This window comes from Physeter macrocephalus, chromosome 6 (genome assembly GCF_002837175.3).
Source record: "Physeter macrocephalus isolate SW-GA chromosome 6, ASM283717v5, whole genome shotgun sequence".
Lineage (NCBI taxonomy): Eukaryota > Metazoa > Chordata > Mammalia > Artiodactyla > Physeteridae > Physeter > Physeter macrocephalus.
In genome coordinates this window covers 64,415,676-64,440,242 of record NC_041219.1, presented here as the reverse complement: position 1 = coordinate 64,440,242, position 24,567 = coordinate 64,415,676, and the positions used below count along the sequence as shown (strand labels likewise).

Genomic DNA, 24,567 nt, shown 5'->3' with positions numbered 1-24,567 from the left:
GGCCATGGGTCACCATGAGGAAGGGAGAATCCACAGGCTAACCACACTTCTGTCCTAGACCATCCCTGCTTGACCTGTTTGCCGCACACCCCCAATTTCTTATTCCGTGACCTCCTACTTTAAAATCAGGCTCCCTATACCCACCCTAGTCTTGTGTGTTTGGTGAATTTAGAGCCTCTTCGCTCAGGTTTCTCTCCACTCTCAAGTCCCAGATTTGCAAAACTCCAGGTAAGAGACCCGCCAGTTCTGCTTTGTCCCTCAGTATCTACAGAGAATTGGTTCCCAGACCCCCGCAGGATACCAAAATCCGAGGATATTCAAGTCCCTTATGTAAAATGGTGTCGTGTTTGCGTATAACCTACACACCCTCCCGTATACTTTAAATCAGCCCTAGACTACTTATAATACTGAATACAATGTAAATGCTATGTCAATACAGGTATACCTCAGGTACCTTGGGTTCAGTTCCAGACCACCACAATAAAGCAAACACTGCAGTAAAGTGGATCACAAACATTTTTGGTTTCCCACTGCATGTAAGTTATATTTACACCACACCGTATATCAAGTGTGCAGTAACAGCATTAAGTCTAATATGGGGATATATGTATATGTATAGCTGGTTCACGTTGTTATAAAGCAGAAACTAGCACACCACTGTAAAGCTATTGTACTCCAATAAAGATGTTTATAAATAAATAAATAAAAATACAACGTACATGCCTTAATTAAAAAATACTTTATTGCCAAACAGTGCTAACCATCATCTGAGCCTTCAGCGAATCTTAATCTTTCTCTGGTGGAGGGTTTGAAATATTGCAAGAATTACCAAAATGTGACACAGAGACCCAAAGTTGAGCAAAGGTTGTTGGAAAAATGGTGCCGATAGACTCTCTTGATACAGGGTTGCCACAAACCTTCAATTTGTAAAAAACACAGTATCTTTGAAGCACAATAAAGTGCAATAAAACAAGGTATACCTGTAGTTGCCAGTGCATGGCAAATTCAAGTTTTGCTTTCTGGAACTTTCTAGTACTTTTTTTCCTAACATTTTTGACCCACAGTTGGTTGAATCCAGGGAGGCAGAACCCCTGGACACAGAGGACCAACCGTACTTAGCCTAGACCCCTACCCACACCTTACTTCCCCCTCCCCGCAAAACCTACCTGCCATAAAAGGAAAAATAAAAAAAGACACAAGGCAATAATTTTATTATAAGAATGATGGAAACCAGCCATTACAGTAGGTCATAAGAGTGAGACATGGCTTCTGATTTGGAATCTTCTGATGTTGCTTAGTGACGGTTTTCAAGGATCCCAGCAGAAGGAACTGAGGCAGAAGGAGCATGTTTATACTCAAAAAAGATCAGATTTGTATTTACCAAAATAGTATATTTTTACACATGTGATTTTCCACCTTTTTTTGTAGTGTCATCATGGTAACAGAGAACTAGAACTTTCTGAACGGCTTCTACATGCCAGGCACTTTCCAAGTTCGGTTTTATTATTCCCCTCCATCTTCTGATGGGGAAGATGTTTTTATCTGAGGGTGAGATAGTGAATAATACTAGATGCCTCAGGTGCTACAACTTTAACTCCCATTTCTTAGCACTTTCAGTTTTAGAGTTCAGATTTCAAAGTGAACCAGAATTTGTATTCATCCCAAACACAATTAACAACTCTTCCTCTTCAAATGTAATAGTCATACATAGATTTCAAATCCTTGGCCTCAGACAAAGGCAGCAGATCAAAGAAGCTGGCACATCCATCCATAACTTCTACGGATCAATAGGGGTAGGTGCACAAAATGTCAGCAGGAGTTTTCCTGGACCCAGTTTGGCATAAAAAAAGCAGAGGAGATAGGGCTAAAAGAAAAATCATATAGCATCCCCATATTTGCAGGAAGCAGTCTGTTGTTGAGGCAGCGCCAGAGAACAAGAATGCAATGTGAGTAGCCCGAAAGTCATTGATCTCTGGTGGCTAGGGAGAGTTCAGGCCAAAAGAATTCACTCAAAAACACAATCTTGTGTTATCAAGAACTTATGTGTCTGTGAAGAACCTGGACATGACATCTCTCCCACACAAATCTCTTGCCAGTAGCTGGTCCAGAAAAAAAACTCATCTCATTCAAAAATGAGCATCTCTGCATAGCTACTACAAGAAAATAAGAGAAGAAAACCAGATAAAATGGAAGACAGATATGTACCGGGAAAAAATGTTTCCATACAGCAGATAAAAATTTGGGCCAAACATATTGCCATAAACTTAAAAACAAAGAAAAAGACGAAAATAAAGCTACCATATCTATAAAGCAAGAGATCATATCAAATATACAAGAGCTCAGGGAAGATGCTGCAAGATGACAGGAAGTGAAATGTGATTTGGCAGAGCCCAGGAAACAAATATTTCACTGGCAGCAACCAGATTCTGCTAAAAACATGGAAAGAAACAAGAATGTCAGAAATGGAAAAAGAAGAAGCAGAAAATTCAAAGAAGTAGAAAAAAAGGAATCCAAAAGAATTAGAAAAAAATAATAGTGAGACAGGACTATTAAAAAGGTCTTGGGCTTCCCTGGTGGCGCAGTGGTTGAGAGTCCGCCTGCCGATGCAGGGGACGCGGGTTCGTGCCCCAGTCCGGGAGGATCCCACATGCCGCGGAGCGGCTGGGCCCGTGAGCCATGGCCACTGAGCCTGCGCGTCCGGAGGCCTGTGCTCCGCAACGGGAGAGGTCGCAACAGTGAGAGGCCCGCGTACCGAGGAAAAAAAAAAAAAAAAAAAAAAGGTCTTAAAAAAAAAAGGTCTTAACATATGCAATAACTGGTATCCTGAAGACTAGGTAAAAACATAACAAAACAGGAAAAAAGTTAAAGATATACTTCAGAGTAACTTTCCAGAAATATGCCACAAATCTACAGACTGAGAGGGCACGCTGAACCCTAGGAAAAATTGACACAAAACATTCCACACTGAATCACATTTTAGTAAAGCTACTGGAATTGAAAGAAAAGAAAAACCAACTGTTGTGTACTGAGGCAAAAAGTCTGAGTCAGAATGCTACTTTCTACAGCAATGTTTAACGCCAGAAGACGTTGGAGCAGTGGTACAAAGTCCTCAGGGATATAAAGTGCATGGTTTAAGAACTGTGCACAGTCAAATAGGCATCAAAGAGTAACGAGAATGAACATTTTTGAACTTGCCAAACTCAGGGAATATACCCCAAACCCTTCCTGAAGAAACTACTACAAGCCAAACTTTGAAGAGCAGAGATAAATGGTACACTGGTCCTAAGTATTGACCTCATTTAACTGTAGAACTAAAACTAAAACAATTTTGGAGATTATGGTCACAGAACAGAATTTAAATGTTATAAATGCTAATGATGTAGAAATAATACAGCAAAGATCTGGAGGGGAAGAGGACAGATGGTGGATAGTAATGGCAACGTGATGATTTTCTCGTCTGGTAGAGCAGAGGATTGAAAGATTATTGAAGCTGATAAATCATGTAGTAGACCTGTAAGTACATCTCAAAGTCTAAAGAATATGATATGAAAAATTATGTAATCATCAAGAATCAGGTGACTTTGGGAGAAAGTGGAAAAAACTAATTTTACCATTACTCATGTCAGGAAGTCAACAGACAGCTGTCTAAAGAAATACAAGTTTAAGTATTTGCAGGGAGGGGCACTGTCATATATTGCTGGCGAGAAAGAGTGTGAAAAGGACATCGTAGGACATCTCTAGACCTGTTGTATGGGACCAACAGATAAGGGGCAACTTTGCAGAGTTTAGCTTTAGGGACTGACTGGAAGTGAAAATACAGTTGAGGGGAATGAGTTCTTCCCTACCACAGACCATCTCTCCAGTACCAACTTGTTATACTGCAGCTGACAACCACTATGACTAGTGACCATCCAACATCCTTTGAATACTATGTGCCACTTCTCCACAAAAAGGCCAAAGTTGCTCTCCCAGTTTCCTTTACAGCTAGAACAGGCATGTGACTGAGGCTCCAACCATCAGACACAACCACACCAGAGTCTGACAACCAAGAGAGCATCTTTGGCCACTGGGATAAATGACGGTCTCAGCTTTCAGGGGTGGCAAAGGCAGAGGTTCTGGGTTCAAGTGCCCAGAGGTGGTAGGAGTGAGCCTCCACTGGAGCAGTTCTAAAGAATGTCTTGGGTGTTATTCCAAGCTGGCTGTCTCTGTGCCTATCTGGCCTTCCTAGATATTCTGTAAGGTACTCAGTATGCTTTAAAAATACTTACTTTCTGGGCTTCCGTGGTGGCGCAGTGGTTAAGAATCCGCCTGCCAATGCAGGGAAGATGGGTTCGAGCCCTGGTCCGGGAAGATCCCACATTCCGCGGACCGACTAAGCCCGTGTGCCACAACTACTGAGCCTGCACTCTAGAGCCCGCAAGCCACAACTACTGAAGCCCACGCGCTTAGAGCCTGTGCTCTGCAACAAGAGAAGCCACCGCAATGAGAAACCCACGCACTGCAACGAAGAGTAGCCCCCGCTTGCCGCAACTAGAGAAAAGCCCACGCACAGCAACAAAGACCCAACGCAGCCAAAAATAAAATAAATAAATAAAATTTTTAAAAAACACAAAACTTACTTTCTGCTCAATCTAGGTAGCAGGGAGTTCTGCTATTTACAACTAAGAACCGTGCTTGACTGTGTATAGTACTGGCAGAACACACATCTGAAAAGCAAAACAAACAAACAAGAAAAACCCCAAACCAAAACAATTTAAAACACCCATTAGCCTTGAAAAGACCAAGGACCTAATGTTTTCATTAGCTCCCAGTCTAGAGATCACATATACACGGTAACTTCAAACTAAGATACCAAGTATCTGTGATATGTCCCTCTCCTAGAACATTGTATCTGTTTTAAATGTAAGTTAAAGAATGGGCTCTGTTAAAACAGGTCTTGGCTTTAAGTGCAGTTATACGAGAAGCATCAAAGTTTAAAGCATTCCAAAGAGGTAAAATCAAATCCCGCTGAATCTTACTATCTAACTTGCTGAAATCCTTTGGAAGATTTCATGGATGATGATTCTAAACTCATCTATAATGTTTAATGCTAATCTCCAAAGCTTGCTTTTAAGCCCAAAGTGTGATCCAGTTCACTGCCTACTGTGAAAGGCTTAAGGGATAATGTTACTTCCATTGTTCCCTCTCTTGTTCTTGGCTATGAAAAGCAATAAAATATACACATTTATCCTGGAGTTTCAGGATAAAGAAGGGCTGCTTCTGAAGGACTTTACCACTGAACGGATACAGTTCCTTTGGAATCTAGGAGCTGCATATACAGTGGTTCTCAAAGTGGGGTTCCTGAATCAGAGCATGGACAACACCTGGGAATTTCTTGGAAATGAAAATTTTACTGAATTGGAAGCTCTGGGGGTGGCGTCCAGAATTCTGCGTTATAAACTCTCCTGGCATTTCTTTTCTACGCTGAAGTTTGAGAACCACTTTCTCTGGCAGCACAACTAAACCACTCCAATCAAAGGAGAACTTACTTCTGAGGATGTAATAGCAAGATGTACCTTCTAAATGACACATTTCAGAGCATTAACGGAGTTCTTCCCTAGAACTAGCTTAACTTCACACGTAGCATAAACTCATTTCTTCTTCATCGAGGGGATATAGGACTCTTGCTTACAAAGATCCCACAGGGAAGTTTCTTTTCCCGGGGACCGTTAGACATCAAGTACCCTCCAATCTTTTCCTCGGGCTAAATAACCTCAGTCCCTTTTACCTTTATTTAAGACTTTTAAAAAACTCATCATCCTTGTCAAGCTAGAGTAAAACATAACCTCATTTGACTGTTCAGTTTAATGGAAACGCATTTTCTATCACGGAACCATAGAAATTAATGCCAAAAAACCTAGGTTTCTTATATTTTACCTATGTTTTACAGTATGAGATGTACTTCTTAAAACAAAAAATCAAATTTTAGGTCTGTCCTTTCTACATATTATGATTCCTCCTCCTCACCCCGTTCCTCTTTCTAAAAAAAGTTTTAGTTCATCGTAAGGTCACTAAGTATTTCATATATATTGGATTAAACATTCTGATCCTCGTTTGCCCCATTAAATAAGAACTGACCAGATGGACATTCCTCTCTCTCTCCTGAGCAGGGTTAAGTTAATTAAAAATGATTATTTTTACTATGTATTTTATATATCAGCCAGATGTTACCTGCGGTCATTTCTGGAAAGGATCATTTGGTGGTGGTTATAAAATATGTATTTTCCTTTGGGAAGCAAGACTCTTGAGCACCATCAGGAAAACAAATGTAGAAATGGATTTCACCTCACACCTTTTTCCTGGTGCCAAAATGGGTATAACGTTTCATTTCCTCTGAAACTAGGATCTATTCAAATTCCTTCTTCTTCTAACTCTGCATCCTGGTCCTATTTATGTTGTGTCAAAAAAGGATCAAGGTGATGGAAGAAAAATTAGTGTTGGTTTTGTCGGTACTAGAAGTGTAAGTTGACTTTTCCAAAGAAACTGATTTGGTTTAAGACATACGTATGTGACATAGCCACTGTTCTGCTCAGTTAGGACGGAGACTCCACTGTGTCACTGTGAGGCTGCCCTTCCAGATAGATGTTATAACAGTTCCTGGTTTTGCACAGGTCTCCTTAGAAGCTATAGTTCATGCAAACTAATTTGCCTATATTTCCCATTAGTGCTGAAACAATCCAGAATGAGGCAAAGATACTGTAATTACAAAATTGTTTTGTGATTACACTAGTCATTTTCTCTCCATTCAACTAGAATTCAAATAAGTGCTCCCTCTTTTTTCTTAAAAACAAAACAAACAAAAATAACCCACAAAGGGACTTCCCTGGTGGCGCAGTGGTTAGGAATCCGCCTGCCAATGCCGGGGACACGGGTTCGAGCCCTGGTCTGGGAAGCTCCCACATGCCGTGGAGCAACTAAGCCCGTGCGACACGACTACTGAGCCTGCGTTCTGGAGCCCGTGAGCCACGGCTACTGAGCCCACGGGCCACAACTGCCGAAGCCCACGCGCCTAGAGCCTGAGCTCCGCAACAAGAGAAGCCACCGCAATGAGAAGCACACGCGCCGCAACGAAGAGTAGCCCCCGTTCGCCGCAACTAGAGAAAGCCCGCGTGCAGCAACAAAGACCCAACGCAGCCAAAAATAAATAAAATTTAAAAAATAATAATAATAACTCACAAAGCAACACTCAGCTCTCTTTAAAAAAAAAAAAGTCAATTCTTGAGATCACCCAAAATTGTGAAAGTCTAACAGATTAAATTAACCACACTATCGGTTAGATTTAGATGGTTGGTCTTCGCCAAGACCCCATTTAGAAGATGACTAGAGACAAAAGTTGAGTCTTGACAGTCTGAAATTCACATGACAACCAACATAATATTTGGTATGGCACAGTGTATGAACAAGTAAGACACTCTTAATTCCAAAGCCCTGGCTCTGTCTTGTAAAATATGTCACGGCGTGAGGTGGATCTAGGTTCTGGGCTCGGCTCTGACTTTCTCTGTGACCTTGCATAAGTGCCATCCCCACTTTGAGTTTCTTTCCTCAGGAAAACATAGAACTAGATATGCTCTAAAGTCTCTTTAGACCCCTAAACTATATGATTGGTTGTCTAAAAACATCTTTAAGGCTTAACTATGCCTTATTGAACAACTGCAGTAATTTTTGTGAGAAGGGCTGGGGGTTGCTTTCATTAACTTAGAAGCTTTAAACACAGAATAGGGTGACTCATCTCCTGATTGTATAAAGCATCTGGTCCCTGTGTCCTGAAGTATCCAAATCGGCTTGTAGTAAATCACGGTCACCTCAGAAATGACCTCTTCCTCTTATGTTTGCATAGCAACCAACATTTACTACTGTCTTCCTATTAAAGTCATCTGTGTTACACTTGATTTCAAGAGCCAGGTAAGGGGCAGACATTCCTGATGAAGTGTCTGATAGTCCTTGGAATAAACTGTCCTCCCAAATATATGATTACTTACTTTTAGATCAGGCCATGTGCATCAGCCTCTAATAGGTTTGAGGGGCTCACTGGTCTTAATTTCCTGTGTGAATCTATAATTGTCCGCAGAGGTCAATTTCAGTGGATGCCTCATATAAATTAGAACTGAATATAATGATGCCTGTTCACTTGATCAACTGAAATGACCAGCTGGGTTTAATGGGAGGAAAACAGAAACCCCTGTGAAATTGGAATAGCTTCAAAGGTGATGTCACGTAATTACTTTTCTGAAAAGTTTCTTCTCCAAAGGCGACTGGCCATTGTGCTGGCGCGCACGTGGACCAGCATGTTATGAAGGTGGAAACGGCCTTCAGAGCCACTGACCACATCCAAAGGCCTAAGTCAAAAGCTCGCTTTCTGCTAGGGTGTTAGGGGAAAGCAGAATTTCTTTTCTGCTCTTATTTTTAATCATTTCACTCACAGTTAGAGAGGTGCTTTGAGGGACGTGCCTAATTGACTACTGAGAGGCAAATTCTAACTTAGATTGCTGCAAAAGTGCTTTCTCCTTAGAGCCATGTACCATTTTCTTGGATGTGTTATCGTTATCTTTAGGGTAAAAAAAAACTGAACTCTGAGTGAATCCTGATATCACCTGCATCAACCCCTTTATTTTACAGATGAAGAAACTGAGGTCCAGAGATGTGAATAGACTGGACTAATGTCACAAAGCTAGAAAGAGGAAGAGGCTGGGCTAGAATTCAGCAGATGAGAAGATGAAACCAAGACCAACTCCTCAGTCCAGAGTTTTCCACTTATGAGTAGCTGGAGACTTGTTCAGGGAGGAAAAAAAGATGCTCTCCGTGAAAATCACCATTTAAGAAAACTTAAGTTCTATAATGTGGGAGAGGTGCGAGCAAGCCAAAAAGCTGGAGGTGGGCAGTTGAGAGCGACAGAGTAAAGGAACCGGTAGCCCACAGAGCAGATGACCTTCCCCATAGCTGACCGGGGGCTCTGTCTACGTGTCTTTGGGTGCCGGGGGACGGTTTTACGTACCTGGGGTGACTGCACAGACTCAAGAGCCAGACTGCCTGCCTCGGCTTGATTCTTGACTCTGCTAATTCTGAGCTCTGTGACCTTTGGCAAGTTGCTTAAGCTCTCTGTGCCTCAGTCCCTCATCTGTATAAAAGGATGATAACATCAGTACTGACTGTTGTGAGGATTAAAAACTTTACCGTACTAACCTTACTGTAACAGAGATTAAATAAGGGTGCAATAAATTGATATACATAAGGAGCTTAGCATATACTAAGTGCTGTTAGTGTCTACTGTTTCTTCCCTATTCACTCTATGGGAGAACGTTTCAGAATAGAGACATAAGTTGTATTTATTAATAATGTACTGAGGTGCTTTATCTGAGATAAACACCCAAAGACTCTACTAGAAAGTCATTGATAAAACCTCTTTATATGTTTAATGGATTAACTTTTCAATATGTATTATTACAATTTAAAGGTTTTTTAAAAATAAACAACTACAGGAATTTTTTAATTAAAAATTCAATGATATCCATAGTTTCACATAACAATGACAGAAATTTCATTAGCAAAACAATTAGTAAAAGGGCATATCTGCTGCAAAAATTGAAGACAGAGTTTCAGGGCAGGGAATTAGTGCCGAGTGAGTGAGTCCTGAAGTCAGTGGGAGAACAAGAGCGGTTGAGGGGTGCTGCCTTTTCTTTTGCTACAGCATGGCTCTTGGGCAAGTCAACATTTTGCTTCCTTAGAATTTAACGTTGTCACAGCTATCATTAACAATTTACTCAGAGTTCTTAAGAGAAAACCTTCACAAAATTAACAATGGAGATCTTCTAGGAATCAAGACCATTTCAGACATGCCTGAAACGGGGACCATGTGTGTACACACCACGTGTGTACCTGGCTTTTCCCTTTCATTCTTTGAGTTAAATTCAATGGAACTCTTAAGGGAAAAAAGTCAGTTACCTATTCCCTCATTTTTTTAATGAAATAATTTTAGCAATCACGCAGAAAAATAGTAAAGGACTTTTCTGGAATTCGTCCCTGATTTAAGACATGGGAAGATCATGATAAGCCGCATATCTTCCAGTCACATGATGGTAAATCTGTGGGGAAAGCGGGTTTTAATTAGTCATTAATTATTATATTACTATACATATCAATTAATAATTACAGTATTACATAATAATTTTAGTTAACATTTCATTATAAAGCCCCACCGTTACGCACTGAGCAGAATCTCCATCCAACCTACTGAGGTGGAGGTTTGCTTGGAAGAAGGCAGAGGCTGTGTACAACGAGGTCATCAGATGAGTTTTCATCTCCAGTTCTCACAACCCAATAAGTGCCTTTTTATTTCTTTCTCAAAAATACTTGTCAGTTTGTTCCAAGGACAACGGGTTGCTCCTCACCTGCCTCTCGATGTCCGCGAGCAGAGTGCTGGCACCTATTCGAAAGAGTTCTGGCTTCAGCCACTCATCCCCTAGCTCCTCCTTTATGAGAGAGAGCCATGCAAGGGAGTCCTTCGCGCTGCGGATGCCTCCTGCCGGCTTAAAGCCTATCTGAAAGGGGAGATGGAAAAGAGAGCAATGCTTAGCACTGTTATTGGGTTGCTTTAAAAACTGGTCCTGGGCTTCCCTGGTGGCGCAGTGGTTGAGAGTCCGCCTGCCGATGCAGGGGACGCGGGTTCGTGCCCCGGTCCGGGAAGATCCCACATGCCCCGGAGCGGCTGGGCCCGTGAGCCGCGGCCGCGGGGCCTGCACGTCCAGAGCCTGTGCTCCACAACGGGAGAGGCCACAGCTGTGAGGGGCCCGCGTACCGCAAAAAAAACAAACAAAAAAAACTGGTCCTGTGTTAATACGGGGTCTCCATCCTCTCTTTTCTAAAGCCTATTTCGTGTGTCCCCCCCTTCCCCCCCAAAAGACCTTAGAGCACTGACTCATGCCCATTTACACTACAAAATGACTTTTCCAAGATTAATGGGAAGAATGTCACTGCCTCTGAGACACTAATGAGAGTTAATAACCCTCATTAACATTTCACTTACTGGAAAGTCATAAACCTCAACCATCTAGACCATAGCTGTGAACCTGGGATAAACAAGAGAGGTGTCAATAAACAGGAAAACATATCACAAAAACCCATTCATTCTCCGTTTCTACCAGGAGGCCAGAAGAAATGTACACCTTTCAGCCCTCCATCCTGAGCTGCAAAAGAGACATATGTGGATTTAAAACAAGAGAGACTCAGTGAGGCTACACTAAACAAACTAGCAGCAACCAGCAAGGAGACGTGACAGTTACTTTAATCAACTTAACTGCAGGGACTCTTTTTCTAAGTTGTAAGTAGACCAAGTTACATAAAGCAGCCAAACAGTTAAAAAAGCACAGGTGAAAAAACGGTGTGGGGGACCTTTACACTTCAGTAGTCTCTGAAGGTGACCACAAAACAGCACAATTCGGCCAATATCTGATGTTTACAAATGATGTCCCTGGGTCCATTCGAAAATGATAAACGTGTCCTATATACAGTAAAACCTGCCTATTTGGATATACTTGTCTCAAGAACTTGACTATCCGGTACAGTAAACACCCAAAGCCCAAGAACTAAAGCTCACGCCTTCGACCACTCAGAGTCTGGCTGCTCTGACAGGTGGCACCAGCAGGGGGTGATTGCTAACAGAATGCCAGAGAAGGGACACGATAAATGAATGGTCCCATTATCAACCTGTAAAAAATGATTAAACAGAAACCTTGATTAAGTAGAGTCGGGAGACCAGAAGCGGGGGCTCTTACTCCTGGATAACAGAGCCTGACGGGAAGAAGAAAGACTCCTTTTCTGCAAAGGACTCAGCCAATGAAAAGCCCCGGGCTCCTTGTTTAGTACACGCTGTCTTCCTTTTCCTCTCTATAAAGCACACTTCTTTCCTCGCCCTGCAGGGACCTGAATGTGGCTCGCCATGGTGGCTGATCCCAAATAAGCCCATCTTTGGCGGAGAAATAGCTAGCGATCTACTTGCTTTAGGTCAGCAAACCCAACCCAGAAACTCCTAGTTAACCTGGACTCCACCACGTCCCTCACATCACATCCAGTGACCCACCAAGTCAAGTCCCACCGATCCCACCCTCTGAGCTCGTCTATCTCCACACGTCCTTTCCTCTCTACTCTCCCTTCCACTGTTTTAGTCTAGACCCTCGTCAGCCCTCAGTGGAACATTGGGAGAAGCCTCCTAACCGGTTTCCCTGCCTTGGTCACACGTCACACAGCTAAGCAACAGCCATGCAGAGATTCTAACCATATCTGCCTATCTCTCTGGAGCCCAAGGGACCCTGTAAGAGTGAGGGGAGGTCCGGGGAGTAGGGGGAGATAGGTAGAGTCAGGTTATTTATTGAGATGAGGCAAAAAAAAAAAAAAAAAAAAGAATAAATTTTAGCTCATATTAGCATACATGTTAATCACAGGAGCATTTTCTGTCAATTAGGCAGTGCTGCATATAGATTTTTCTATACAATTCAGTTGTGTAAGCAAATCTATTCAGCAATGTTTCGAAAGACAGTTTCTAGCGTAAGTTTATCCTTTTTTTTTTTAAGGGAGAGAATATGGAAAACATAAATCTGCAGTGAAATCAGCTATGAAATATCAAGCCTCTGCTTCTCAGGAGTGACACTAATCATGGTCTGGAAGGCGGCCTGTCACATTTTAAAATACCCCTTAAATCAATGATGTGGAAGCTTCACAGTCTAAGGGCTGCCCGGGCAGCTTGTCAACAATCCAAAAAAATGCCCCTGATTTGCAGATACACACACAGGTCCTATGTGAAATCAAATGTGATCAAGATGAATATGAATTGACTTGTACCTGTTTCTCAATAAAACCAGGATGAACTTTATTTATTAGCTGAGGAAAGGGGGGATACAATTAAAAAGAAAGTAATGAAAGACAGCAAAATGTTGCTCCCTCACTACCCTGATCTAGAACACTGAACACTTAACACTTTTATTGAAATTCTTGTGTAAGGGCTCTTTTGAGAAGGGGCATGTTCACTTTGTATCCCTAGCACTTAACATAGGTTAACATAGCACACAGGTGACGACTCAATGAATGTTTACTGAAAACAAAACAGGACTGGGTCCCCACTGGAGAATTTTAGCCCCAACTATGGAGCTTATGAAACGTAGAGATGCCTGAAGACTGATCCAGGACTGCCGGGGTGAGGGCCCAGGCATCGGGAAGTATAAAAAGCTTCACATCTATTGTGATGTTCTTTGGCTGAGAATAAGAACCACTGATCTAGTGAGTGGTGGTGGTCTCATTTGGGGGGCCCAAAGCTGGAGTTCTCATTCTTACAGCTTTTCTTATAATTTTTTTTTTTTTTTTTTAATTTGGACCATTGCAGAAAGGCTACCAAGTAGAGGTTACTCAAGTTGGGTTAACTTTCATATGTAGGTCACCGTGTAGATATTTATCCTATTTGTACTCTTCTAACATATGAAGGTATTCTGAAGGAGCAAATGCTGCAAGGAGTTCATTTCCTCTCAAACCCAGGTACCTTCTAAAAAAGGTCTCCGATTCCAAAATAAACTGAAATACAGTCACATATAAAGTCATCACAACCAGCTGGCAAAGGATTAAAGTTCTTTTTTGGGTTTCTATTCAGCAGAAATCAAGAGATTGGTTTTAAAAGATGCCTTTCAGGAAGGGAAAGTCTCATTTAAAAATAAAAATTACCTTTCTCACCAATGATGTTAAAAAAAAAAATCCTTTGAGATAATTTGCAGCTAAACAAGCAACCTGAAGTGAAAAGGAAAATCCAAACTCATTTTAAAAAAAAACACCTCATATGCATTTTTCCTTTTAAATTCATATGTTTCAAAAAATATGTATTATTTTTCGAAAAGCTGACAAAAGCGAGCATATACCCTCCTCAGCTTAACAGTCTTCCAAAGAGCACCTCCAGCTGCCATAAAACGCAAAAATGGATATTTAATTCAAGAGCTATATAACGTCTAGCTACCTTTTCCCTGCTGTTTCACAGCATTTCATTATTTTGTTTAATAAGTTCATCTCCTCGAGAATTTTCTCTTCACCTCATATTATTAAAAGTAATAAGTTTTTCTGGACCGGGGGTTTCCCAACAGAAAAACCAATTTATGTGTGTCCTTCAATAATGACAGGAAAAGATTATTTCCCATTATATTGCATACTTTTCATATCACCACCACAGCTTATCATTCAATAAATGTTACTCTGCAATTCTTTCCATTCCTCAAGAAGTTTAATTTCTGCATTAACCTGTTTTCTCTGGCCAACGCCTTACCAGAAAGCTTCTGTGTTGCAGCAGAATTAGTTCGTTAAGGAACCCATTTAGGAATCTCTCGTCAGTGATAAAATTGTCTTCGGTTAATAAAAGGACATAAAGTGAGTTTACACCTTGATCACACATCCTAACGCCCACACTCATACTCACTTTCTGTGAATCGCTCAGTTTCCCCCCGAATGTATTCTTTTGTAGTGAAAGGTAAATTAAACGTTTATCTTAATACAGGTAACGCACTCACACCATCTGCCTATAAAGACAGTTATCGTGGCTGTGACGAGTATTGTAAATAACATTATCTTTACTCCAAAGAAAGATTTGCTGGCAATAATATACCTTGTTTCCAGTTTTCCAGAAGAAATCCCTAATGGCCCGTAGCATGACTATAGCTACTGGGAAGGTGGCATTTACTGTTTCTTTTCCAGTAGAGGTCTTAATAAAATCTGATCCTAAAACAAAAGGAAGAAAAAACTCCATGTTAATTAAAAAACTTATTTTTTACACTTTTGAGTCGGTGGAAGAAACGAGTTGTGTAAATTCTCTTTCCTGAGGAACACGACTTTATTTTTCACCAATTATTTGAAAAACTAAAACCAAATCTCTCTTTAAAATCATTCTGTCCACATTTTTTTTCCACTGACCATACGATGGATTAAATTAGGCACCAAATGGATTCTCACTGATCCCTGGAGCTCTTGTCTCTATATTTCCATATCAGCAATTAAAACCAAGTTGGTTTATTTAATGCAAAACTGAGAGGAATAGAAACAATTTCACGCCCTGTGCTTAGCGTCATACATCATAACATTTTACGACAAAACTGGAGGGCCTACTCATATTCTTACGTGTGATAGAAAGTACACAGTACAGCTGTGACAACACAAGGAGAATCACCATTAGCTGATTCCTACTGCACTGTTCGTTAACGAAAGCTCTGTCTTCCAACCAGATTGTGATTTTCATGAAAGACATGCATTTTCAACTTGCAAATATTTTAAACACTCCCTGTCTCTCAAATGTATCTTAAACCTATTGATGTAGATTTCTGCTGAATAGAAACCCAAAACAAAATAGCACAAGGAAACAAAGAGAGAATAATAATAGTTAAGACTCACTGAGTGCTGTGCACTACGCACTATTCTAGGTGCTTTATAAGTACTGACTCAATCGATCCTCACAATAACTGTGTAAGTACCAATATGATCCCCATTTTTAAAGAGGAAATTAAGGCACAGAAACGTAAAGTAACTTGCTTGAGGTCACACAGTAAGGGCAGGGGATAGGTAGAATTCTAACCAAAGCAATATAGCTTAACCCATGTGCTATAGAGTCTCTGAGAAACTTACTGAGGGTCACACAGACAGCCAAACACAGACTCCATCCTTCAGGTGGTGAACCATCCTCGCAATGCTCCGTGCAGACCACAGATCAGGAGCACAGGCGCTACCAGGGAACGTGTTTAAAACGTAGACTCTCAGACTTCCCTGGTGGCACAGTGGTTAAGAATCCACCTGCCAATGCAGGGGACACGGGTTCAATCCCTGGTCCAGGAAGATCCCACATGCCGCGGAGCAACTAAGCCTGTGCACCACAACTACTGAGCCCGCGTGCCCAGGGCCCGTGCTCGGCAACGAGAAGGCACCGCTATGAGAAGCCCGCGCACCGCATCGACGAGTAGCCCTCGCTCGCCGCAACTAGAGAAAGCCCGCGCACAGCAACGAAGACCCATCGCAGCCAAAAATTAATAAGTAAATTAAATAAAATAAAATTTTTTTAAAAGTTTGTTTAAAAAATAAAAAAAAATAAAACGTAGACTCTCAGGCCCTACACCAGACCAACTGAATCATAATCTGAATAGAAACAAGGTTCCTAGGTGATTCCTGGGCCAGTGCATGGCCCTCACGCACAGAATCTGTGGAACTCTATGTAAGGCTGATCTCTGAGATTCTCCCAGGTCTGTCAAAGAAATGGTCAAAAGAAGTGGAGACAAGAAGTGGCCAAAACTTTCCCCTCTTGTTTCAAGTGCAAAAGACACGCCCAGGACTACCCTGTGGATAGAAAGGTTCAAATCAACATGCCTTCAGCAAGCACACTGTGTGAAAGGCACAGTGGGAAATATAAACACAGATCATTCAAGCCCTTTCCCTCAAAAGCATACATGCTATGAGCAGGTATAAAGGAAACATAAATCCTGGGTAATCACTTGATGAGCCAGAAGTCAGGAGATCTGGTTTCCAGCTCTGCCAGATACTGTATTTACCTTGCAAATTCCATCACCTAACCTTTCGCATTTATAAAACATGTCTGGAAATTCTTACTTGCTTCATAGTGTTATACAAAGAATCAAAAGAGACAATCTCTGTGAAAAGACTGTGAAAACTGTCAAGTGTTATACGAACAGAAATGGAGCAAAGACCTAGGTAGGGCTGCAATCTGTGTAAGAACCACAGGAATTCCGATCTATCCAAGCAGGTCATCGGAAGCCTTCTTTCCTTTGGGCCTATAGGCCCATTTGGGGAAATGGAGATGTGCCTGTCATGCCTGCATTCATTCAAGAAGTATTTACCGAGTGCTTACTATGTGCTGGATTCTGTTCTACATGCTGGGAACAGGTCATGACACAAAACAAAGTTCTTGCCCTTGTGACTAGATTCTCTAGAAGAAAAAGACAATCAACAAACAACTATATAACAAAGGCCAGGTGGAGTGAAGTGTGGTGAAGAAAAATAATGCAACATAATGAGAAAGAGAGTGACGGATTTGGGGAGAGGTAGCTGTATTTAAATAGTCACCATAAAGGCATCTCTGATGAGTAAAATTCAGAGCTTGATGAAGGGAATCTATGAAAAGAGCACCACAAGCGGGCAACAGCAAGTGCGAAGGCCCTGAAGTAGGCATGTGCTAAGTTGATGAATGAGTGAATAAATGGGACTCCACAACCAACGCCTGGCCCCTACCACATCAGAAATAACAAGCAAGGAGAAGAAATGAAAGCCCGCAAATAGATGTAAGAGGTGTGAGGAACACTACTAACAAATTCACACTGAAACCATGATGTGTTTTTCTAATAGGTGACACTGCCTTCTGATTCACCGGAAGGCTTTTGGGTACAACACTGGATCTATCTGAATTCTTCTAAGCATCTCAGAAGAGAAGATTATTAAGACAGAAGACCAAGGCCATATTTAGAGGCCTAAAAAAAAGGTACGGTCACTTAAAAATCACACCATCTAAAGTTAACCAAAAGAGCCAAACTCCCTTACGGAGGAGACTGTCTTCCTAATACACCTAGAAGAAAACACCTACCGTGATAGCGATAGCAGCCCAGGAGCTGTAATGGTGGCCTACACATTGTCTGTGCCCCTTTCTTGACTGTATTGTTTGAAGACAGGTGCTATACCTTTCTGTGCACTTCTGTATCCCCAGAGCGTGACAGACATGAGAAGCTTAATAAATTTTGGATGGGTGGATGGGTGGGTGGCCACAGTTACCAAGAAAAAGCAAATTATAATATTTTCCATGTTTACCTGACAAATGGGGAAAGGAAGACAGTTTGGGGTTTCACTCCAGTCCCAGTAACAAAATTGGGCAGGTGGCTTAGAAGAAAATATCATTTTATTTATTTATTTTAAGTTCAGAACAGATTTAGATCTATAGCAACACTACGAGGACATTACAGAGACTTCCCATATACCCCACACTCAGTTTCCCCTACTATTAGCAACTTATATCAGTATGGTACATTTGTTATAATTAATGAACCAATATTGATGTATTATTATAACCAAAATAATACTTTATTTAGATTTCCTTAGTTTTACTCAGAATCCAATTTCATCCAGGATACTATAATACATTTGTCATGTCCCCATAGGTTCCTCCTGGCTGTGACAGCTTCTTAGACTTTCCTTATTTTGATGACCTTGACAATTTTAAGGAGTACTTGTCAGGTATTTCATAAAATTTCTGTCAACTGGTATTGTCTTGACATTTTTCTCATGATTACACTGGGGTTACATGTTTTGGGGGGAAGAAAACCACAGAGGTAATGTGCCCTTTTCATCACATCACATCAAGGGTACATATTAACAATATCACTTCCCACTGTTGAAGTTGACCTTGAACACTGGTGGAGGTGGTATTTGCTAGGTTTCTTTGGAAAGAAGTCCTTATGTGTATCCCACACTTTAGGAATGGGAGCTGCAAGCCACTTCCTTCAGGGAGGAGCGGCTACATACATTCTTTGGATGTTTTTGCATGGGAGACTTGTCTCTTCTCCATTTATTCATTTATTTATAATCATTTATTTATATGAGTATAGACTCAAAGATATTTATTCTTTACTTGGGTTTATAATCCAATATTACTTAATTTATTTTGTGGCTCAAATGGCTCTAGGTTTGGCCATTGGGAGTTCTTTCAGTTGCTTCCTGTTTTCCTTTGACACACCACCATAATGTGGATTTTTTGTTTTTTTAAGCACTTACTTTCTGGTACTACCAGATGCTCCAGGCTCGTCTTATATGTTTTCCACCCCAGTCCAAGAATAAGCCATTTCTCCAAAGAGCCCTGGTTCCTTTTATTGGAAAATAGTGTTAGAAACTAAGATCTTGGTGGTAGGTGTACTCACTGCTATTGTAGGGATCTTGCTTTTAGGCCTTCTCAGCTGACTGAGCAAGGAAAAATGTGTGTGTATATTCTAACCCATTTATATATACATATATATTTACAATTCCATATTTAACTATCTACGTCTATATTAAACTACAGACGAGTTATAGTGATGTCTCCAACTCTGACCCATTACAAGGATTGTTCTAGCCCTCTCCCCTTGCTTATCTGTAAACTCCCACCCCAACAGTGAGAACCTGTCACCCACCATCCATGATCCATTTATTTAATTGTGCACATCCAGTATGCATGTATCGTGTTCTCTGAATTGTTAACCACACCATTATGGAAAACCACTGCATCAATGACTGTCTAATGCTAACATGCAGTTTCACTGGCCTCTAAGCTTTATAGACTAAATTCATTTATAAAGATATGTAGCTCAGCACCTTTTTTCCCACCTCCTTCAGTGAGGCTGTTTTGTACATTTGTAATACAGTTTGATTCTTTGGCCACAGTGTGCATTCCATCCTGGAATCCCCTGACCCCCTAAATGGCTGTGTTCATTTGCATACATTAAGGTTCAATCGTAGTGAATCTTCTAGTGGTTTTGAAAAATGTATAGTGTTATATATCCAGCTTTACAGTACCATACAGAATACTTCCACCACTCTAAAAAATCCCCTATGCTTCACATTTTCATTTCCCCCTTACTCCAGCAATCACTGAACTTTTTACTAACTCAACAGTTTTGCCTTTTCCAGAATGTTATATAATTGGAATCATGCAGCCTTTCAGACTGGCTTCTTTCACTTAGCAACATGCACTTAACATTCACTTCCGTCTTTTCCTGGCTCATTTCTTTTTATTGATAAATAGTATTCCATTGCATAACTGTTCCACCATTTGTTAATCCATTCACCTATTAATGGCTATCTTGGTTGCTTCAGTTTTTGGCAAATATGAATAAAGTTGCTATAAACATTCATATGCAGGTTTTCGTGTGGGCATAAATTTTCAAATCAGTTGGCTAAATAACTAGGGGGGAAATTGCTAGATTTTACAGTAAGACCATATTTAGCTTTGAAAAAAGCTACCAAATTATCTTCCAATGTAGCTACACCATTTTGCATTCCCAACAGTAACGCATGAGAGCTCCTGTTGCTCTACAACTTCAGTAGCAATTGGTGGTGTCAATTTTTGAACTTTAGGCAATCTAACGGGTATGCATACAGGTCAAGTACAGATTATATTTTGTTAGATTAGATTATACCTAAGTATGTCAATTATGAATTACTATTGTAAATGGTAGTTTTCTTAAATTTCAAATTCTGTTTGTCCATTACAGTAAATAGGAAAGAAACAGACTTTTGTATATTAATATTGTATCATGAAACCTTGGTAAACTCACTTAGTAGATTCAGGAGTTTGTTGTTTTGGAGAGATTTTCTCCATAGACAGGGAGGTCATCTACAGAGAAAAACAGTTTTACATCTTTCTTTCTGTATTAATATCTTACGGCTGTTATAACAAATTATAACAAACTTGGTAGCTTAGAGAAAAAGAAATTTATTCTCTCACCGTTCTGGAGGCCAGAAGTCCAAAATCAAGGTGTGAGCATGGCTGCCCTCCCTGTGGAGGCTCTCAGAACATGTTCCTTGTCTCTGCAACTTCTTATGGCTGCCAGCATTCCGTGGCTGCATCACTCTAATCTCTGTCTCCACCTGCACATTGCCTTCCCTTCTGTGTGTGAGCTTGATATTCCTTTGCCTCTCTCTTATAAGGACGTATGTGATGGCATTTTGAGTCTACTCGGATAAGCCGGAATAATAACTTCATTTCAAAATCCTTAATTTAAACACATCTGCAAAGGCTCTTTTTTTTTCCCCCAAAAGAAGGTAATATTCACAGGTTCTGGGGATTAGGATGTAAACCTATCTTTGGGAGCCATTATCATTCTACCACACTTCCCAATCTTTATACATTGTATTTCCTTTTCTTGTCTTATTGCACCAGCTAGGACTTCCAGTAAAATGTTGAGTAGGAGTGGTGAGAAAGAACACCCTTCCCTGTTCTTCGAGGGGTCTTAGGGGAAAAGCATCCAGTTTCCCAGCATATTAGCTAAAGTCTGTTTGTAGATATGTTTTATCAAGCTGAGGCGGTTCCCTCAATTCCTAGTTTGCTGAGAGATTTTATTATGAATAGGTGTTGGAATCTGTCAAATGCCAAAATTGCACCAATTGATATTGGCATACATTTTTTTCTTTTTTAGCTTGATATGGTAGATTACATTACATTGAACCAGCCTTGCATATCTGGAGTAAATCCCAGTTGGCTGTGGTATATTATTTTTTTTATACATTGGGCTCATTTTGCTACTATGTTATTGAGGATTTTCATATCTATGTTCATGAGTGACAATTATCTATAGTTTTCCTTTCTTGTAATGTCTTTATCTAGTTTTAGTACTAGGGTAATGATGGTCTCACAGAGTGAGTGTTCTCTCTTCTATTTTCTGGAAGAGACTGTGGAGAATTGGTATTATTTTCTTCCTTAAATGTTTGGTAGAATTCATCAGTTAAACCATCTAGAGCTAGTACTTTCTTTTTTGGAAGGTTTAAATTATTTTTCTTTAATAATTTATTAAAGTATTAAATATCATTATATTATTAAATAAATAAGCAAATTTATTATTTTATAACACTCTATAATTAAAACATTTTATAAAATAAATAAAATAACATCATTAATAGGCATAGGCCTATTCAGACTATTTCTCTCTGTGGGAGTTTTGGTTGTTCATATCTTTCAGGAAATTGATCCCTGTAACCTACATTATCAAACTGTGGGCAAAGAGTTGTTCATAGAATTCCTTTATTATTCTTTTAATGATCAAAGGAACAGTTATGATCTCTCATTTCTGATATTAGCATTCTCTCTTTGATTCTTGGTTATTCTGACTAGAGGTTTATCAATTTGATTGATCTTTTCAAAGAACCAGCTTTTAGGGTTTTAAAATTTTCTCTATTGTTTTTGTTTTCAATTTCATTTCATTTCTGCTCTAATTTTTATTTCTATCGTTCTGCTTGCCTGAGACATAAATTATGGTTCTTTCTCTATGTCCTAAGGTAGAAGCTGAGATTATTGATTTTTGATCACTCTTCTTTTCTAATATATGCATGTTATAAATTTCCTTCTAAGCTCTGCTTTTCCACCATTTCACAAATTTTGATGAGTTGTATTTTAATTTTCATTTAATTCAAAAGAAATTTTTAAATTGTTGTTATAATTAATGAACCAATATTGATGTTGTTTAATTTCTAACTATTGGGAGATTTTCAGCTGTCTTTCTGTTATTGATTCCTAGTTTAGTTCCACTGCAGTCCAAGAACATACTTTGTATGGTGTCTATTCTTTTAAACATTAAAGTGTGTTTTAAGAGCCAGGATGTGTCCTTTCTTGGTGAATGTTCCATGTGAACTTGAAAATATGTATTCTGCTGCTGTTGGATGGAGTTCTCTATAAACATCAATTTGATTATGTTGATTAATAAGGCTACTCAGGTCAACTACGTCCTAGCTGATACTTCTGCTTTCTTGAGCTATCAACTACTGAAAGAGCGGGTCTTAAAGTCTAGCTATAATAGCAGATTTGTCTATTTCTCTTTTCAGTTCTACCAGATTTGGCCTCATATTTTGATGCTCTGTTGTTAGGTGCATACATGTTTAGGATTGTTTAGGATGTCTTCTTGGAGAAATGACCCCTTTATTATTATGCAATGTCCTTCTTTGTCCAAACCCTGAAAATGTTCCTTTTTCTGAAGTCTGCTTTGTCTGAAATTAATACCCCTACTTCTGCTTTACTCTGATGTTAGCATGGTGTATCTTTCTCCATCCCTTAACTCTGAATCTTCAAAGTCTTTATATTTAAAGTGGCTTTCTTACAGATGACATATAATAGGGTCTTATTTTTTATAATTAATTGTACCTTTTTCTATTTGTTGTATTTTTTATTAATTGTTATACCTTTTTCTACCTTCTCTGGTTTTAACTGAGCATTTTATATGATTCCATTTTATCTCCTCTCTGCATATCAATTATACTTCTTTTGTATATTTTTTTAGTGGCTGCCCTAGAGCTTTCAATATACATTTTTAACTAATCTACCTTCAAATAACACTATATTGCTACACAAGTACTGCAGTTACCTTTCAACCAAGTATTCCTAATTTCTCCCTCCTATCCCCTATAACACTGCTGTAATTCATCTTCACTTATCCATATGGTATAATCTTTAAACAGTTATCTTTTAGATCAACTGAGAAAGAAACACAATTTCTTTTTGTTCTTCACTTATCCTTTCTCTGACAGCCTTCCTTTTTAATGTGAATCAGAGTTTCTGACCTATATAATTCTCCTCCTTCCAGAAGAACATTTTAACATTTCTTATAGGGCAGATATGCTGGCAATGATTTCCCTCAGTTTTTAATATGTCTAAGCCCTTCACTTTTGAAGGGTAATTTCACTGAATATAGATTTTTAGGTTGGTGGGTTTTTTTCCTTCGATACTTTAATTATTTCACTCTACTTGCTTCTTGCCAACACGGTTTCCAATGTGAAGTCCACTGGAATGGTTTCCTTTTCCTTTTCTCTGGCTTTTTTCTGAAATTTTCTATTTGTCTTTGGTTTTCTTCAGTTTGAATATTATATATCTAGATGTAGTGTTTTTTGTCTGTTCATTTTTTATATTTATTCTGCTAAGTGTTTGAGCTTCCTGGATCTGCAGCTTGGTATCTGTCATAAATTTTGGAAAATTCTTGGCTATTATTACTTCAAATATGCTGTCTACTCAATTTTCTCTTTCTTCAAGTATTTCGGTTACATGTGCCACAACTTTTGAAACTGTTCCACAGTTTTTGAATGTTCTGGTTTTTTTCATCCTTTCTTCTCTTCACATTTCAATTCAGGAGATTTCTTTTGACCTATCTTCATAGTCACTGATTCTTTCCACAGCCCTATCCAGTCTACTGATAAGGCATTCTTCACTTCTGTTTCAGTGTTTCTGATTTCTAGCATTTCCTTTTGAGTTTTTCTTAGGGTTTCCATCTCTCTGTTTATATTACGTATCATTCCTTCATGTTGTCTACTTTTCCCATTCAAATCATTAACATATTAGTCATAGTTACTTTAAATTTCTCTTTCTGATAATTCTAACATATCCGTCATATCTGACTGGTTCTGTTGTTTGTCTCTACAGATTGTGTTTTTTCTTGCCTTTTAGCATCTCTTGTAATTTTCTTTTTTAAAATATATTTTTAAATTTTATTTATTTATTTACTTATTTATTTTTGGCCGCACTGGGTCTTCGTTGCTGCATGCAGGCTTTCTCTAGTTGCGGTGAGCAGGGGCTACTCTTTGTCTCAGTGCGCTGGCTTCTCATTGCGGTGGCTTCTCTTGTTGCGGGGCACGGGCTCTAGGCACGCGGGCTTCAGTGGCTGTGGCACGCGGGCTCAGTAGTTGTGGCTCATGGGCTCTAGAACGCAGGCTCAGTAGTTGTGGTGCACAGGCTTAGTTGCTCCACAGCACGTGGGACCTTCCCGGACCAGGGCTCGAACAAGTGTCCCCTGC

The 24,567-nt window shown here is 39.8% G+C and overlaps 1 protein-coding gene and 1 long non-coding RNA gene across 2 annotated transcripts in view; both read right to left on the bottom strand.

Annotated features, from left to right (window-relative positions):
• The window catches only part of LOC114486473 (uncharacterized), a 116,929-nt gene extending 107,789 nt beyond the window's left edge, over nt 1-9,140 (bottom strand). The window contains exon 1 of the long non-coding RNA XR_003680277.2: nt 9,032-9,140. This is a non-coding gene — a long non-coding RNA (uncharacterized lncRNA). The remainder of the gene's footprint in view (nt 1-9,031) is intronic.
• A 207-nt stretch (nt 9,141-9,347) lies between these two features.
• DERA (deoxyribose-phosphate aldolase) overlaps nt 9,348-24,567 on the bottom strand; it is a 120,167-nt gene continuing 104,947 nt past the window's right edge. Inside the window, exons 7-9 of the mRNA XM_024129191.3 lie at nt 14,666-14,778; nt 10,425-10,574; nt 9,348-10,118 (exon numbers count right to left, since the gene is read on the bottom strand). Of these exons, the coding sequence (XP_023984959.1) occupies nt 10,062-10,118; nt 10,425-10,574; nt 14,666-14,778 (320 nt within the window). The 3' untranslated portion in view covers nt 9,348-10,061. The remainder of the gene's footprint in view (nt 10,119-10,424; nt 10,575-14,665; nt 14,779-24,567) is intronic.